General features: G+C 42.3%; 1 protein-coding gene across 1 annotated transcript; it reads left to right on the top strand.

The window, feature by feature from the left end:
• The first annotated feature begins 11 nt into the window (after positions 1 to 11).
• Positions 12 to 18,703, top strand: actr1b (actin related protein 1B). Its single transcript, XM_020522176.2, has 11 exons — positions 12 to 227; positions 2,858 to 2,922; positions 4,145 to 4,220; positions 5,647 to 5,772; positions 8,465 to 8,589; positions 8,827 to 9,043; positions 10,103 to 10,195; positions 12,398 to 12,572; positions 13,817 to 13,878; positions 13,964 to 14,004; positions 15,206 to 18,703. Exons 1-11 carry the CDS (start codon positions 180 to 182, stop codon positions 15,306 to 15,308), a joined length of 1,131 nt encoding a protein of 376 aa, XP_020377765.1. The 5' UTR covers positions 12 to 179; the 3' UTR covers positions 15,309 to 18,703.
• The last annotated feature ends 209 nt before the right edge of the window (positions 18,704 to 18,912 follow it).

Below are 18,912 nucleotides of genomic sequence, written 5' to 3'. Positions count from 1 at the left end.
CCTTGCGGCGACCAATCGGGATCCGCAAGACTGGGCAGGCGCAGTGTGGGGGATTGGGGGCGGTGTGTCGCTGGGTCTGCGCAGGCGCCGAGTCGAGTCATCAGGGTGGCGGCACCGCAAAGGCGAGTTAAAAAAAGGGAGGATAGCTCAAAGAAACGAAAACAAAAACGGTTTCGACGATGGAGTCCTATGATATCATTACGAACCAGCCCGTGGTTATCGACAATGTGAGTAGCCGGCCGGGTAGGCCGCTCCTTGCTTTTGAAAAGGTCGCTGTGGAAGCAGCAACCGCCGCTGGCCGCCTTTTAAAGGGATGGTCCCCACATTCGCCCTTTTAATTTCGCCGACGGAAAAAAGACATGAAACGTCCAGTTGAAGTCCTGGCGCCCTAGTATCAAATGGGCCTATCGTCTTCTGCCACTAATGTCCCTACTAACCTCCCATCCCGTCATCAGAAAGGTTGTCTATCGTTTACTTCTCCCTCCTACTTTACTCCTTTAAAAGGACCTCACCCAGAACCCTGTTGTCATTGATCAGTTGGCCTACAGTTTCTCAGAATGTAGGAGCATGATGTTTACGTCCGTGATCATGATCAAAGTGCTCAGGCCAGGCAGCACCTGCGGTGGGTGGGAAACGGAGGTGGCCTCAGGACTTGGCACTTGCCAAGTGTATAATAAGTCATTTTCACGGGAAGGAGGGAGGCGAGCAACAAGGGAGGCCTGTGACTGCATGGAAAATATGAGATATTAAAACAGCCAGGAGCAACGTGTAGAAGTGCTTGGTGATGTGAGTGGTGAGGATGACAGAACCTTGGACCTCTCTTCCGAGCATCGTTTGCAGATGTTGCACCTACTCCACAGAGAGTCAAGCAGTTTAACAAGGTGGTTCACTGCTACCTTTTTGAGGGCATTTAGGGGCCGGCAGCAAATTTTGACCTCGCCAGCAACAGTCATGTCCCAAGAAAGACTCTAAAAGTGCAGGTTGGTTCCACAGAGTCATTGTGGGTACCTGCTGCTTTCAAGCACAAGGGAGCAGTACCTCAAATTTTGAGAGGCTGCTCAGTGTCCTGAGTTGAAAAAAATTACTAGCAATCACAGCAGATCAGGCAGCACACATGTAGAGTGAGCAAGCTAATGTTTTGAGTCTAGATGGCTCTCCACGGATGCACTCTGACCTGCTGTGATTTCCTGTCATTTTGGTTTTCAGTACAAATTCCAGCATCTGCACTCATCTGCCCTGATAGTCTCTTGTGTTATTGGGGGGTGGGAAGAGGATACAGATAAGTGAAGTTTTCAACTTGGGAGCAACCAAAGACAAGAGATGAAAATGACTCCTGTTCTATTTTCATATGCACGTCGTGAAATGCAGATTGGACTGAAAGAATCATCACGGGATGCTAGGATAAATTACAATAGCCATTAAATTCTTTTGATTGATATTTAAAAGTGATGATATGGATAGGTAATTTGAAATAGCCCATTCAGTTTTCAGTGCAGTCATGAGTAGGAAATGAATTAATCTTAGCTCAAGTGTTAAAAGTCTACAGTTGGCACAAGGTGAACAATTGTGGATGTTGGATGAGTTTACTTTTTTGGAGAAGTGGATTTTTTGGATTCGTCCATCCTGCAGCTGCTCTAGTTTCTGCATTCCCATTCCCCAATCCTGTTTAGTCCTTCCTATGATCTTCCTTTGGTCAGGTTGTCTCTATCATTGCTTAGTCAAAAACAAAATGACCCTTGGATAACTTGCTGAACCCTGCTCAGTGTTTGAATTCTGGGGACTGGAACATAATGCAGAGCCTGTTTTTAATTCCAGATTTCCAGCCTCTGTGAACTTTTAGATTTTTCAAAAGTTTGATGTGTGGCTGATTGGTGCCAAATACAAATGCAGAAATAGCAACAGAAGACACTAACTCAATACAGCGATCAGGTACAATTTGTCATGAAAAAAACAATTAATGATGCAAAGGATTCAAGAAGGGAACTTCCGAGCCCTGCCTTAAGTTAGACTGAGACATGATGATCAGGCACAGGTTCATACCCACAAGGGGAATATTCACAATCAGTAATAGGCTGCTGAACATGTATACAGCATTTTTCAGTTTCATGAGTTGTAATATCATCCACAGAAGTAAAGATGGAATGATAGGTTGGGCTATAGAGGACCAATTGAGTTTCAACATTACATATTGAATGATTTTAAATCCATAGAGTGCTTATGAACCAAAGCATGGTTTTAACTTTTAAACTTCATTATTCGAGGTATTTTGCTCCTTTGGACACGATACCAAGCTGATTTTTTTATTTGCTAGTTTCATAATGCTAACCTTGTACCATCCTATAGTTTAATGTGATTACAGTAAGTATGTGCGGTAAAGTGTGTGTTTGTTTGTGATAGAGAGGAGAAATGTCAAGAAGATGCATCAATTAAAAGGTGCTTCTGTTTCTTCTGGACGGAGTATTGAAGCTAAAGATGGTCTGGGACTTGACGAAACCAATCCATAAAATTTTTCTCAGGTTTTGCTTGTATCGCTTTTGTTGGGCACAGACAGTGTTTTCAGATTTCACTGGCTCCTCAGAGCGCAACTCCAAGTTTCATCCCTCGTCCAACACCCCTGGCCTGGTCAAAAGCCAGGTTTAGTGGAGGAAAAAAATCAGGCAGAATTCCTGATCGCTGTTTGTTAGTCCAGGATGGAAAGTGCAAATGCGAATGTTGTGCAAAACCACTCTGCAGTCAGATATGATAACGTGTAGTGCAATAGACAGCTGGTACATTTTGACAACTTTATCCAGTGATGAATTCTCAGTTGAGTTGTGCATTGTAACTTTTCCTGTCTTCTCTACTTTTGTATGTCCAGGGTTCAGGAGTTGTCAAAGCTGGATTTGCTGGTGATCAGATCCCCAAATACTGTTTCCCAAATTAGTAAGTATGTTCATAAACTTCAGCATCAGCATGAGCATTTTGAAGGGTTCCTTCTCTACTTGTGCACCTTTCCCTATTTATTGGATTGAAGACAAAAATATTCGTTCATCACCTGAAAAATCGAAGGACAAGGGACTCTATGCTGCAATGCATGAGATGCAACATTTTGTGGATATGCAGGAAAGTACAAACGTGCTCCATTGTTCAGGTTTAAAAGTACCCGATAACTGCACCAGATTTTCACGTTTACATTTCACATGTGCTGTGATCCCAATTATTCATGGACACATCAGATCACAGACTGAAATCTGGCTTGATGGATTGTATTTTCTGTTTTAGTTTTTTACATGTATTCTCAGACTGAAACATGAGCATACAGATTTGGTTTTAACAATGAAGTTTATTACGCACATAAACAAAGATAAAACAGTACAAACCCAAAGTATTTTCACAGAGCCAAAATTTAGAGACTTTAAAACACAGTGTAAACGTAATCCCATTAATTCCCAAAACACTCCTTGTACATCACCCAGAAGTACTGTTGCATCGGACTCACACCAGAGAAACCCTGGTGCGCAATTGTTTATTTTGCTCAGTCATTAGCCATTAGTTCTGAAAGCTACTTCTTGATCAAGTTGCTTTAACATAAATCATAGTGGCTCCAGAAATCCTTCGGAGAAACCTGTTTGTCAATAATTCAAGCGTCCAAACTTAACAATAAATTATATTAAAATATTTATAGATCACGCAGATACAAGTGATCTTGTGGGCTGTCAATTAGTTGTGTACTGAGCAATTGAAGCCATTATGCTCAGGCTCTGTCCCAGACTTTGTGTTTTTGTTCTTCTCCGAAGTACTATTAGCTTGTGTAGTAATTGCCCTTTTCCAATGAGAAAGTAATTTGGCTGGACTTCCAGCGCAGGCTGCTGTTGTTCTGAACAGTGTTAGTTTGGGCAGATATCACTGGAGGACAGTATTATATGTGTCTTCAGTGGAGTCTGCTGTGAAAAATGTCCATTCGAGTAAATTGGCTATTAACATGTGTTTTGTAGATGTTACATTACTTGGAAGAAAGTGATCATTAAGTGCGAGTTAAACTTGAATTAAATATGCAAACTAAACACTTAATATCGCCTGCCGATCTGTGATTCCATGTATGATAACGCCTCATTAATTGTTTGTGTCATCACTGGCTTAAAAAAATTGTTCTGATTCAACCTAGTGTGGGACGACCAAAACATGTTCGAGTGATGGCTGGAGCATTAGAAGGTGATTTGTTCATTGGACCTAAAGCTGAGGTATTGTGTTCTCTTCACATGTTCACTTCTTCGATTTAAAATGGTCCACTTTGGGGAACAAGTAACTGTGAGGCCACAAAAATGTCATGAGACTTCAGATTTTTGTCAACCTGAATCTTATTTTTGGCAAGTGAAAAGATTCCTCATGAGTATCAACATTCCTTGCTAGAATTCCACTCCCAGCAACTCAATGTGCTTCTATAATATTTAGGTTGATTTTCTTAACCTGTGTCTCCTGAATATTGTGTTTGTGACCTGGTTGTTGAATACCAAAGCCACGTGAAGAAGCAACTCTGCTTCAGGTTCAAGAACAGGAGTAAGCAAAAGCTCCAAGAGATCAAAGCTGACATGTCTGCAATCCATCGAACCCCCCTCAGTTTATTGCCCATTGTACCTATGCCTAACAAACACGTTACCAATCTCAGCATTGAAATTTTCAGCTGACCCCACCCCCACCCTGCCAAACATTTTGATAAAAAGTTTTCAGACTTCTTCCGCCCCTACCTGTGTGAAGGTGTGTTTTCCCACATTATGTATAAGTGGTCCAGCTTTAATTTTCAAGTTTGTGTTGCTTGTTCTGGACTCCAACAATTTCAGCAATCATTTCCTTCACATCAGTCTATCAACTGCTTAAATCACATCAACTTGCAAAGGAGAGCTGGATGGCAGTTTGTGTCTTGACAGTGTTACTAATGGCACTGCTTTCCATAAATGTATGATTAATTCTCTGATTTAAGGAAGGTTGTAAATTAAATTCTAGCTGATATCCGTGGTAATGGGAAGCAGAAGGGACCCAGCTAAATCTCTTTGAATCTCCTTTTACTTTGGGTCCTTTCTGCACCAGTTTCCTGTCAGTACGGAGAAGATCAATGGCTTACTGTGTACATGTTTGCATACTCAGATGTTATTGTGTAAATGTATATATTGGTTTCCTGTTGTACCATTGTTGTGTGCACCTGTACTGTTAAGTTATAGTAATGCTGCTTCTTTCAGCACCTTGGTTCCAAATGCTCTGCTGAAAGATGCATAGGAACGATCAGTATATTTTGATGATAAGTCTTGTAATTGACCGTAAGCTACAAAGAACGTGTTTTTTACTTGCTGGTTCCCACTGACTTTGCTTGGCCTAGAGAAGTTTCCAATCACTGATGGTGCCTGATTCTCATCCAGTGTCTGCTTTATAAAAGGATGTTGTCTCGCAGACCATCTCAGGTTCTGCAGCCTACATCTTGTTTGTGTAATCCAGCATTTCAACATGAATAACAGTTGGGAAACGTTACCCAAGGTAGCGAACAACCTGCAAGATTCAGCACATTGAGAATCACTGGTGCGCTGCAGCAGTGGGGAATATGTTTCAGTCTTGTGTTTATTGGTGTGTATTAATTTTGTCATCTCTTCCTTGTTATTCTACCCCCTTTTGCAACAGGAACACCGAGGTTTGCTCTCGATCCGTTATCCCATGGAACATGGCATTGTGCAAGACTGGAATGATATGGAAAGAATTTGGCAATATGTTTATGGCAAGGACCAACTGCAGACCTTCTCTGAGGAAGTGAGAACACTGCAATTATTTTGTTTGTATTGTAATGATTGATACATTTTAATTTCCCCTTGCATATTTCAAATCGTTCAGAACTTAATTTCTGTCATTCATACATGCTGTATTCATTTTTCAGGTTTGTAAGTGATAATCTTCACATTTGGGCCATTAAATACAAGATTTTCATCCTTGTATTGCTGTCTTCCCTTGTGTTCAACTCATTTCTACTAAGCTTTCTCTTGTTTTATCTGCCAGTACCCATTGCTGGATTATTATGCTAACCCCTCTCTGTTCTCTAATAACAGTGACTAAAGCTTCAACTGGATGTTGTCACACTGGTTTCCTCTTGCCAAAGTTCTCCACCTGGTCCCTTGTTATTTCAGAACTTTCTGAAAAGCTCCATCTTGTGCTCTCCCCTCACCCATGTCCTGTCCTGGCATTCCCCCTCAGCTCAGGTCTGTCACATTCCCCCACTGTGAGGCATTCGAAAGCTGTTATGGTAATGTAAGCAGATTGCTCCTTTGACATTCAGGTTTTAACATGGTTAGTTGCAAGGGAATAGGCTTCAGGATTGGTTGCGCTATCAACTTTAGTTAAAATTCCTGGCTCCGTCTTAGTTCTTTGGGAAGAGTTGAACTCAGTGCTTGAGAACCGAACTTATCTTCATTTTAATGTTGGGAAATTAAGACTTCAATGGAAGGACATGGTGCCATTAATTGCTTGTTTTCTAAAATTGGTTAATTGAGATTTAAACAGATTTTGAAATGTGCAACAAATGTCAAGTTGATTGTTTTAAATACAATGTGTGAACTGTGAGCAGGGTCCACCTTGGGTCTTACATAAGCACACTTTGGTGATTTGGCACTTGCCAAACCCACATTGCATTGAAAGAAACAGAGCCACACAGCTGCCTTGAGGGACTATTCTTGAGGCTGGCTGGCTGCCATGCCAAGCAGTGCATTTCCCTCATAAAGTTGTGTAGAGGAGTATAATAAATCATTTATCTGGGTCCCATTACATTATGGATCCTTTCTTTTTCTAGTCTGTTCCACAGTTGAGAAATTCAGTCCTTTGGAGGTGTCATTGCTGGGCTGCTGTCTCTTGAGCAGCTTTGACTGCTAACCCTCACCACAAGCCTTCTGGAACTCGGGTGATAAACTGCTCTGAGCAGGAAAAAGGGAGGAATGTGATCACCACAGAGGAAGCAAATCATGTTTGGAGAAGCACTGTGAGAATTTGAGCAAGACATAAACTTCTGTTTGCCCATGTTGTGTCTTAAGATGAAATTTGCACCCACTAAGGTGTGGGAAATTGGGTGGCTTTGCACTTTCGCTGGCAGGGAAAGTTGACTTGGTTGTTATTTAGAAAACTGGGTTTCAGAGCTTAATAAAGCATAGAGAACTGAAGTGAAGAACTGGGGATCAATGACTTCAGTTACAAGAACGCACTAGAGAAGTGGGTGATGCTATAGTTAGAGCGGAAGTTTTTAAGGGAAGATTTAATGAAGTGTTAAAAATTATAAATGTTTGATGGAGTAAATAAGAAGGACCTGTTTCCACAACCAGGAAGGTCGGTAATCAAAATGTAACAATTCAGATAACGGGCAATAGAACCAGAAACATGATGAGAATTTTTTGCACAGTAACATAATCTCAAGTGCACTTCACGAAAGGTTGACAGAAGCAAACCAAGCTGAAATATACTGCAATGGATAAAGGTTGCAGAGTTTAGGAAAATATTGGTGGAATTAGTCACATGTGACATCTCTTTCAAAGAGCAAACACAAGACAAATGGACCCGATGGCCTTGAATCATGTATGGTTCTGTGATTTCAGTTATCCATGTTCAACACTTGCATGTCAGGCATAATTCAGTGCTGATGCAAAGTAAAGCTCACTCAAGAATACCAATGAAGGATTCCTAACGTAGGTTGAGTGGAGTGCAAAGCCTTCTGTAAGATTCCTACTCCAGCAATGCACGTTAGCCTCTGTCTCCGGTTATCCTACATATAATCTTCCTGTTTTTCACGAGTGATGTCTTGCATGAAGTTACTGTACACCTTTGTTTGGGGCTAAATTGTGATTGCCTTGAATTCTGCTCATGAAGTACCGTTGACAGGAAACAGAGGAATCAAAACGTGGCCATTGTTAGAGGCACATAGGAAGATTAGTAGGCCATTCAGCCCCTCGAGCCTGTTACTGCCATTCATTCAGATCATGGTTGACCTGTGGCCTAACTCCGTATCCTTGCTGTTAGCCCATATCCCATTAATACCTTCACTTAACAAACATCTATTTATCTCAGATGTAAAATTAACAATTGTTTCTGGAATTACGCCATTTGTGGAAGAACGTTTCTATCATCTACCACTCTTTGTGTGTATAAGTTTTCCTAACATCTTTCCTGAATGGTCTGGCCAAGATTCTCAGACAATATCCCTTTGTTCTAGAATCTCCAACCAGTGGACATAGTTTATCTTTATCAACCCTCTCTTTTTCTGTTAATATCTTGAAGACTTTGATCAGATCACCCCTTACTCTTCTAAATTTTGGATAAAACGTGCCCAATTTGTATAATCTGTCCTCATAACTTAACCCCTGAAGTCACTGATCTAGCCTTTTTTGGTCCAAAATGGATAACCTCATATTTGCTTATCTTGATGCTGAGGATAATCCAAGGTAAAAATGCTTTGTTTTCATTTCAGCATCCAGTGCTCCTCACAGAAGCTCCGTTAAATCCAAGCAAAAACAGAGAGAGGGCAGCGGAGGTGTTTTTTGAGTCATTTAACGTTCCTGCACTCTTCATCTCGATGCAAGCTGTTCTGAGTCTGTAAGTTTCTACAAATGAACAATTAATATCATTTATTAATTATTTGGATATTTTTTGACTTGATGTGGTTTGTGCCTTCGAACTGCATAGCAACAGAAAAAGCAAGTGAGGCATTTGTGTTGAAAGTAAAATCCTTTTTTTGGCTGTGGCAGCAGTTTCTGACAGTATTCTTGGTGTTTTAACTGCAGGATCCTGCAGTTAAAACTGTTGATCATTTGTTTCCTGTATGAATTGCAGGTATGCAACAGGCCGGACTACAGGTGTCGTGCTTGACGCTGGGGATGGTGTGACTCATGCTGTCCCAATCTATGAAGGTTTTGCCATGCCACATTCTATTATGAGGGTGGATGTTGCAGGCAGGGATGTGTCCCGTTACCTGCGCCTGCTCCTAAGGAAAGAAGGATATGACTTCCATACAACTGCAGAGTTTGAGGTTGTTAAGACAATTAAGGAGGTGGGTGCACCTTTTTAAAGTTTATTCATTCAATGTGGTATGGGCAATACCAGCATTCATTGTCCAAAACTAAGTATGTTCAGGAACATGTTGGCGAGTTTGATAATTGACTGTCTATGGGAGTCACATAGTACTGCTTAGCCGTGTGTTCCAAGATTTGTGACACAGTGAGAATACATTGCAAAATCAGGAAGGTGTGTGCCTTGTAGAGAAATTGATGATCCCACGTACTGGTTCCCTGTGTCTACTGGAGTGCGAGATTAGAGCCTTTGTATAAATGACCATTGTTTTATTTTTTTCCCCAATTTCAGACTGTCAACTGTTTATTTCACTGAGATATTAAACCCCACACACGACTTTAAAGTTGTGGGTTCATGATCGATAGCATTTTCCCTTAAGTGGTCTCCATTCAATAAAACACCAGTGTGCTGTGTACTGACGTCAATTCAAGCATCTGTCCTTGTACTAGACTGATGATGTCCATGTCAGTATAGATTGTCAGCAATGTGGGAAAGGGTATGCTTGGTTCTGAATTTTCTGGCTGTGCACTCTTTGACCTTTGATTTTCTGCACTGTCCTTTTCAGAAGACACAAAATCATGGACTGGTACATCCATCTGGTACAAAGTCCTGAGCAGATTCGTGCGGCTCAGCTGCTAAGAGTAGAGCCAAGCTCCTTGCTTTGAACCATGTTTACATTATCTGGTGTGAGATGACTATGCCACACGTGGGATTTATATGATGTTTACAGTTGTTTTTACAGCAATCCTTCCTCATCAATTTGTGTGATTTCAGCACTGTTTCCACAAATACTTGTTCTCTTTACAATCATGTGGTACTTCAGAACAATCTTCACAAACCTGGCAAACCCCACAACACAGCGATTGTGCATTGCATTTGTAAGCCACTTGCAGCTTTAAGTTGGGTTTCACATATAGTGGATTGTAACATTGTTATGTAAACAAATGGCCTTCTTGCGCATAAATCTTGTCATGTATTTGTATTTCAGCAAGAAATTGTCATGCTTTATTTTAGAGTTGACCTGTTTCTTGCTTTACAGCGGGCCTGTTACCTTTCCATAAATCCACAGAAAGATGAGACGCTGGAGACTGAGAAAGCACAGTACACTCTGCCTGATGGGAGCACTTTAGAGGTATTGCTGGAAGAAAGGTACCCCTATTTAGTCACAGTGTAGAAGAGGTATGATCCCTTAAAGCATCAATCCTGTTCCATTGTCTCCAGTAGTCTGTTATGGGTGTTGCTTTATGTTTGAATTTGACCATCTAGAATCATAGAATCCCTGTGGACGCAGGCCATTTGGGATCACCTGAGTCTGCACTGAGCCTCTGAAGAGCATCACACCCAGAAACCATCCCCCCACCCCCAACCCCACCACACACCCACTCCCCTCACTGTCCCTGTAACCCTGCATTTCCCATAGCTAATCCACCTAGCCTGCATATTGCTGGACACTACGGATAATTTAGCATGATCTTGGGATTGTGAGAGGAAATCAGAACACATGGAGGGAATCCACACGGACACAGGAAGAATGAGCAAACTCCACACAGACAGTCACTCGAGTTGAATCAAACCCGGGTCCCTGGCGCTGTGAGGCAGCAGTACTAACCACTGAGCCACCGGGCTGACTCATTAGTGGTTATTCTTCGTGTCCAAGTTGGGACGGTGACCATCAATAGGCTGTTGGACAATGGGGAGCATCACTCCCATCCTTTTCCTTTCCTGACTTGCATGTGCACAGCAGAATTGGATGATAGTCATCGTGAGTGGTCATCAACACTGAAGTGTTTAACTTTTGCATTAGCTAAGCTTGGTGCCTTGATCTAAGGTATCTGCCAAGGTAAGGAGATAACAAGGTGTAGAGGTGGATGAACACAGCAGGCCCAGCAGCATCAGAGGAGCAGGAAAGCTGACGTTTCAGGCCTAGACCCTTCTTCAGAAATGGGGGAGGGGAAGGGGGTTCTGAAATAAATAGGGAGAGAGGGGGAGGCGGATAGAAGATGGATAAAGGAGAAGATAGGTGGAGAGGAGACAGACAGGTCAAAGAGGCGGGGATGGAGCCAGTAAAGGTGAGTGTAGGTGGGCAGTTAAGGAGGGGATAGGTCAGTCCAGGGAGGACGGACAGGTCAAGGGGGTGGGATGAGGCTAGTAGGTAGGAGATGGGGGTGGGGCTTGAGGTGGGAGGAGGGGATAGGTGGGAGGAATGACAGGTTAGGGAGGCGGGGCCGAGCTGGACTGGTTTTGGGATGCGGTAGGGAGAGGGGAGATTTTGAAGCTTGTGAAGTCCACATTGATACCATTGGGCTGCAGGGTTCCCAAACGAAATATGAGGTGCTGTTCCTGCAACCTTCGGGTGGCATCGTTGTGGCACTGCAGGAGGCCCAGGATGGACATGTCGTCTAAGGAATGGGAGGGGGAGTTGAAATGGTTCTCGAACTGGGAGGTGCCATTGTTTAGTGCGAACCGAGCGTAGGTGTTCCGCAAAGCAGTCCCCAAACCTCCGCTTGGTTTCCCCGATGTAGAGGAGGCCACAACGGGAACGGCGGATACAGTATACCATGTTAGCAGATGTGCAAGTGAACATCTGCTTGATGTGGAATGTCTTCTTGGGGCCTGGGATGGGGGTGAGGGGTTCCAAAACCAGCCCAGCTTGTCCCCACCTCCTTAACCTGTCCTTCCTCCCAACTATCCCCTCCTCCCACCTCAGGCCCCGGCCCCAACCCCATCTCCTACCTACTAGCCTCATCCCACCCCCTTGACCTGTCCGTCCTCCCTGGAGTGACCTATCCCCTCCCTAACTCCACACCTACACTCACCTTTACTGGCTCCACCCCCGCCTCTTTGACCTGTCTGTCTCCTCTCCACCTATCTTCTCCTTTATCCATCTTCTATCCACCTCCTCCTCTCTCCCTATTTATTTCAGAACCCCCTTCCCCTCCCCCATTTCTGAAGAAGGGTCTCGGCCCGAAACGTCAGCTTTCCTGCTCCTCTGATGCTGCTTGGCCTGCTGTGTTCATCCAGCTCTACACCTTGTTATCTCAGATTCTCCAGCATCTGCAGTTCCTACTATCTCCGCCTAGGTAAAGAGTTGATCCAGGGACCTTTTGTGGTGTGAACGCTTGGCACCACATGTAATGATGTACCCACTGGTTCAGTTGATTTAAAGTTCTGCCTGTACGTGTTTGAATTCAGGCTGAGAGCTGCTTTCTAGCATTTTCCAATAAATAGTTAGTAGCTGTTCAACAAAATGCAGATATAACATAAAATAGTCCAGTTGCAAGTAAATCTGTATGAATGCAAAACTTATGACCTGTTATTTTTTGGTTGCCTGCAGGTGGGACCTGCCCGATTCCGAGCTCCCGAGTTGCTTTTCAAACCTGACCTAATTGGAGATGAGAGTGAAGGGATACATGAAGTGCTGGCGTTTGCTATTCAAAAGTCAGACATGGACCTTCGCAGGACTTTATTCTGCAATATAGTTCTGTCTGGAGGTTCCACCCTGTTCAAAGGTGCCTTGAAAATGTTTTCTGTTGAACAGCAGATGACCTGTTCAGTTTGTGCTTTAAAATGTTGCTGTGAAGTGTTGAAGCTAGCAATATTGGAGGCTGATTTCAAGAGGAGCCTTCAAAAGGGAAAGTGGATAAATATATGAAGGATGAATTGTGGGAATATGAGAAGGAGCAGTGGAATGGGACTAACTCGATTGCTTTTGAGAAGTGAATGGCACACAGTCAGGGGTCAAATTATCTTCTGTGAATCACAATTCTGTGAAAAATCTAAAATGGTTGAAGGCTGTAGTTTTGCTAGAGGGCTGAAGAATGCTGAAACTTGTTGGTCCTAATTGGAAAATAGCTCAGTAAGCATTCTTGGTTCAGTTACAGAAAGCATAAGGTGCAGTGTAAATGTTCCTCTATGGTTGTGTGCTTCGGTTTCAACCTTAACCACCTAAGTTTATATGAATTGTAGACAGTTTGCTGCTGTGAGCTCTTCACCCAGGGAACTGAACTTCAAGGAGAGTTCAGAAGGGAATAGTTTAGACAGCATGTCACTCAGACTTGAATACAAATCTGTGTTGATGATATAAAAGTCACATGCCATCCAGTAGCAATTGTGTAGAACCTTTGTTGTTTACACCCAGACAAGTTAGATCCTTGGCTTGACCCAAACAAGTACTCTGAGTGTGCGGCCCGAGGGTTCTCAACTGATAGCTCATGTGATCACTCACAGACTCTGCATGTGTTAAATTCACTGTGTCAAATGGCGCTTGCTGTTTGAGATAACAAGGTGTAGAGCTGGATGAACACAGCAGGCCAAGCAGCATCAGAGGAGCAGGAAGGCTGACGTTTTGGGCCTAGACTCTCACATTCTCCAGCATTTGCAGTTCCCACTATCTCTGGTGCTTGCTGTTTATTGTGATCCAAATTAGTCCATGCCTCTGGAAATGCAGAAGAATGCAGTAAACTGGACTAGATGTCTGGAGGGTAGATGTGAATCACCCATGATATCTAGATGGAAAGCAACATTTGTTTTCCCCCTTCTTTCTACTGCACTCCCTCCTCATCCCCAAACCATCATCCCCTCAAAAAGTGAGAGCTTGGTTTCATTATAATAGCAGCAAATTGCATGTAGTCATTATGACAGCAACAACCTGCTTGCAGTCCATTAGCATGAAATCAAGCTGCCATCGAAGAACCAGTGAGGAGCCAAAAGCAATGTTTTGAAGAACTTCAATCTAAGTTTCCTTGCTTTTCAGGTTTTGGTGACCGGTTACTCAGTGAGGTTAAGAAATTGGCACCGAAAGATGTGAAAATAAAGGTATGAGAAAAGGTTTTAAATTCTTGTTGAGAAGCCAGGTGCTAGAGTTGCATACCTGTTGTTAACAAATTTTGTTCCTTTGCAGATCTCTGCACCACAAGAGAGGTTGTACTCCACATGGATAGGGTAAGTATATCCATGAGTTGGGATTTAGGCATTTGAGGATTTAATTTAACTTGTGTTTTATGGATAAAGGGATATTGTGCCCTTGGAATGTAAATTTTCCGTCCAGTTCAGACTCAGAATATGGTCAAGCTCCCTCTTGACTATCCAAACGCAGCTTCCCAGGATAGATTTAACCTGGGTCAATACACTGTGACACTCCATCTCTCCCTGCGCACCAAATGCTCCTTGGTCAGTTGCAGCACAGATTGATTGTAGATTTCTCTGTCCCAAAAAAGTATGTCAAGCCTAACCTTAGAACTCTGACTGCCAAGTATTTTGTGTGAACATTCAGCACGCTGTCAATCCAGTGACCTCTCAAGGAGCCTTCAAAAGGGTAAGCGGATAAATATATGAAGGATGAATTGTGGGAATATGAGATGGGATTGCTGAATTACGGGCTGTTTAAAGCAAACAAACATATTTCAAATGACCTCAGCTCACTTCTTTGTTATCCGCATTGAACGAGTGTAAGTCCAGCTAATGGGACAATGTGTCTTATTTGGAGACATTGTATATCAGGCCAGGGGCAGTCAATGAATTGATGCAATGTCCTTCAGTGAGATCAACCTGTCTTTCAGTGCAAACACAGTTAAAGTTCCAATCACTTGCAATTTTGCCTCCGTTTTTTTTGTTTCTTTTTCTTCAAAACAAAATGGGTGACATCTCTTTTCCAGGCACCACCAAAACCTCAGATGGGAAGAAGCAGATTCCCAAATGGCTGCTGATCCCATCTGATGGGAACAGTAGCCCAATTGTTTGATGACTGGACTAGTAATCCAGAGGTTCCTTGGACATGAGTTTTAACCCTACCATGGAAGATTTGGAGTTCAATTTATTAACTGTGCTAAATCTGGAAACAAAAGCTCATATCTCTGATGCCGATCATTAATGACTAGATTGCTAGATAGCTGTTAATCTCCAACTGGGAGTTCTTAGCCTCCAGACTTTATTAGAACCTTAGTCCAAACATGGACCCTAAGTGGCAAATTCCAGAGTTGGAATGAGAGTGATTACTCTTCGCAGCAAGGTTGCATTTGACTGAGTATGGCTAGGCACTTCTTCAGCAAGTTTTACTATCTGCTGCGTTGCTAACGATTAAGACAGCTGACTCCACAGTTTGCCTTTTTAAAACCAGGTTTCTTTAAATCTTGTCTTCCTGCAGTGGATCTATTCTCGCTTCCTTAGACACATTTAAGAGAATGTGGGTATCAAAGAAAGAGTATGAGGAGGATGGAGCACGTGCAATCCACCGGAAGACGTTTTAACGTTGCAGGAACTGTTTGAAGTTGGCGTGCTGCTGCGTAAGCTTCATCTCCAATCTGTACAACATAACCATGCAGAATGAATAATGGACAAGTAATATGAGAATTTTTGATGTATACAAAGAAAGGGTTTGGACACCACTTACGAAAACAAACTTGCTGTGTGCATCCCCTTCAGGATTTGTGGATATTGAATCATACGTTTTGATTTCAGTAGTGGGGAAGAATTTTAGGCCAATATCTGGCTCTGGTTTCAACCTTGCTATTTAACAGAGGATGTTATCTGCACTTGTTGAATGAAGGAAATTACGGAATTTCATGCGTTTACTACACCACCACCCCTCCCCCTTCCTCCCTGCCCCAACCCTCTCCAGCCACTTTCACTTTGTAAATCACAGGGGGCATCAGTAGTTTACTGTTGGGAAGGTCTTAAGAAGCTGGTCTGGGAGTCTAAGTAGGAAATGGAAAGCTACCAAAACCAGAGTTCTGTGTCCATGGGTATTCTTGCCAACAGTCAAGCCTCTGCTAAATGTTTTGCAATTTCTTTCTCTGGTGACTCAACAGCACTGCAAATGTTAATTGCCATGAGCAGAAAATGGTTAACACATTAAACACAGGAACGAGCACTTTACTTGCAGTGGTTCGGGAGGGAAGAAGGTGGCTATCTGGGGACTATTTGACAATAGTCACAGATTTAGTCTCGCACTGAATAAAGTTATTGAAGGATTATTTAATAATTGGTAATCATTCTTCCTATCACAATGTAAATAATTGTTTGGCTTCCTGGCAAAAAAAAAATAATTTTGAAAGTTTCTCATCTTCTCACCACCCCCAATTCTTAGCCAAGTTGTTTTAGGAATTTATTCCTCATTGTGTAATAACTATTCTTCACAAGGAAGAGGAAACCATTTTGTTTCCAATTAGGAAATTTTAAAACTGAGCTGACCTATTCCTCGTAAACCAGGCTGCTTTTGATTACAGCTTCAGTAGTTAATTAGCCACTGTAAATTCAATACTTACCTTTGAGATCTGCATATGGTAGAAAGACTGACTACAGTAAAATGCTTGCTGGAGATTAGTTCTGCAGTTTGAGAGCTTTGGTTGGGCGTGGTTCTGTGCTGAACATGTTTGGGAAGCAGTATTGCACTGACATCTAATAGGCTTGGACTTAAATCTGCACATTTGTAATGTGGTCCTATTTCCCCTTCACTGTTGCCCTTGACCAGCTTGTTGCTCCAGGGAACGTAGGATCGCTGCAACAGGAGTAGGCCATTCAGCCCTTTGAGCCTGTTCCATTGATGGAGAAGGGATTCAACATATAACAGCACAGTGTGGACAAAAAGCAAAGCCCGTCAGAGGAAGAGATGCGATGGAGTGGTGGGGGGGTGGAAATGTGACAAATACTTTTTCTTAGTCTTTGAGTCTTTCTGATCAGTAACTCACTGTCATGTTCTGACTGAGATGGGTGGAAATGGGGATAATGGAATTATGCCAGTAGAAATTACTTGAGCATGTGAGGGCAAGAAATTGGGAGGATTACTGTGTTAGAGCAAGGAAATAAGTCTGACTGGATTGCTGTAAATATATGGAACCTCTGTCTGAATGCCCTCCTTTGTGTTGTAGTGGCTATGACTCCATGATTTGGATATCTTCTGTGGTGCTGGGAAGGCTGAGCTATTAGACTTTCCATGCAAGATGATGGACCTTGTTTAAAATATCTGGTACAAAGACAAAAACAAACTACCGCAAATGCTGCAGATAGTCATTCAGCATGGAAACAGACCCTTCAGTCCAACCAGTTCATGCTGACCATAATCCCAAACTAAATTAGTCCTACCTGCCTGCAGTTGGCCCATATCCCTCCAAACATTTCCTATTCGTGTACTTAGCCAACTGTCTCTTAAACGTTGTCACTGTACCCGCATCCACCACTTTTCTCTGGCAGTTCATTCCACATATGATCCACCCTGTGTAAAAGATTTGCCCATCCTGTCCTTTTTAAGTCTTTCTCCTCACCTCAAAAATATGCCCCTGAGTCTTGAAATCTCCCAACCTAGGGGAAAAAAAAACTGCCATTGACCTGATCTATACCCATCTTGATTTTCTAAATCTCTGTAAGGTCAACCCTCAACCTCCTACATTCCACTGGAAAAAATCTCAGCCTATCCAGCCACTCCTTATAACTCAAATTCTCCATTCCCAGCAACATCCTCATAAATCTCTTATGAACCCTCTCCAGCTGAAATACAAATAATAATAAACCTTAACAATAGGATCTGAAATAGAACAGGAAAAAATCAGCTACTATCTTGCAAGAGAATCAGAGTTAACTTCAGGGGTCAGCCTTCTGTAAGAAATAGCAAAGGTTGGATACATGACAGGCTTGAAGTTTGTGCAGAGGAAGGATAAATCTAGGGGTGAGGATGGTTAGCAGAGAAGTTAAGGGAAGCTGAGATGTAGTAGAAAGTAAGGAGATGAAATAATGAAAAGATAATGATATTGTTTGATGTGAAAAATATCTGGAATAAGACATGCTAAATAAAAGGTGTGTATTAGGAATTGTAAATACATCATTCCCACATTTTACTGCCAGGAAAATTGGGAGCAGGAGTTAAGACCTCAATTGTCGAATAAGTTTCAATGATTGTGAAGTCCTGAAGCATTGAGCTTGATTGGAACAATGTAGTAGGGGACCAATCCCATGTTGGGTGACCACTTCACAGAACACTTGTGTTCCATCTGCAAGCATGACCCGAAGCTTCCGGTTGCATGTTAATCTGATTCTCTAACCCACTCAACTGTTTGTCCTTGGCCAGCGACATTGTTCTACTGAAGATCAATGCCAGCTTGAGGATAACACATCATCTTCTCGTTAGGCAGGCTTCTAAAGTCATTTAATTTATCAAATTCAGATCATAACCTCTGTCTTCCAGCTTTTTGGGTGCAGGGTGTTCTTGATTTTGCTATTTCTGTTGACATTTTGCCTTCTATTTCTTCAGTTATCTCAATACTATCTCCATTTGGCTTGCACTAATCATTTTGTCTTGTCTGCCTGCTGTCCTATTCTAGATCTTCCCCTTTGCTCTTAATCTGCAATACCATCCTCTCCATCTACCCTTGTTACACTTCTGCCATTGCTTCAAATCAGTTCCATCTCAAATTGTTTATCATTTATGATGACACGTCCTTGTGCTGAAATCTTTCACTGTTTCTGTCTCCAGCAGCGATGACTGACTTGATGAGTTTTTCCAGCAATTTTTCCTTTCACTATAAGAATGTAATGCTGCAAGTTTTTTTTCTTGTTCTTGATAAAGCCCCACATTTCATGACTGCAATAGAACATCCTATGGTATTGTCAAGGGATCATATAATAAAGAATTTGGGATTTTGAATTTCAACCAGAATATGAATAATTAGCCCTACCTGATGCTTGCAATACAGGAAACAGTCACAAGCTTGACTAATTCAATCAAGTTTGACCCAAAGGAAATGTTCTTGCAATATAGAACCCCATGATTCTCTTGCGGCCTTTATATTGCTGTTCTGCCTCCCATAATAAGTAGTGGGTGTATTTATTTGAATGAAAGTTTGCCTTTTAAGGAAATCT

The sequence above is a fragment of the Rhincodon typus genome, chromosome 40 (genome assembly GCF_021869965.1).
Source record: "Rhincodon typus isolate 14 chromosome 40, sRhiTyp1.1, whole genome shotgun sequence".
Lineage (NCBI taxonomy): Eukaryota > Metazoa > Chordata > Chondrichthyes > Orectolobiformes > Rhincodontidae > Rhincodon > Rhincodon typus.
The sequence above is the reverse complement of the archived record's forward strand: the minus strand, read 5'-3'. Positions and strand labels throughout refer to the sequence as shown.

Excerpts from the sequence above, each read along its gene's own strand:
- actr1b (XM_020522176.2), top strand. The coding sequence starts at position 180 with ATGGAGTCCTATGATATCATTACGAACCAGCCCGTGGTTATCGACAAT. Across the intron at positions 2,923-4,144 it reads AAATACTGTTTCCCAAATTA|TGTGGGACGACCAAAACATG; the intron begins GTAAGTATGTTC and ends GATTCAACCTAG. Across the intron at positions 13,879-13,963 it reads CGAAAGATGTGAAAATAAAG|ATCTCTGCACCACAAGAGAG; the intron begins GTATGAGAAAAG and ends GTTCCTTTGCAG.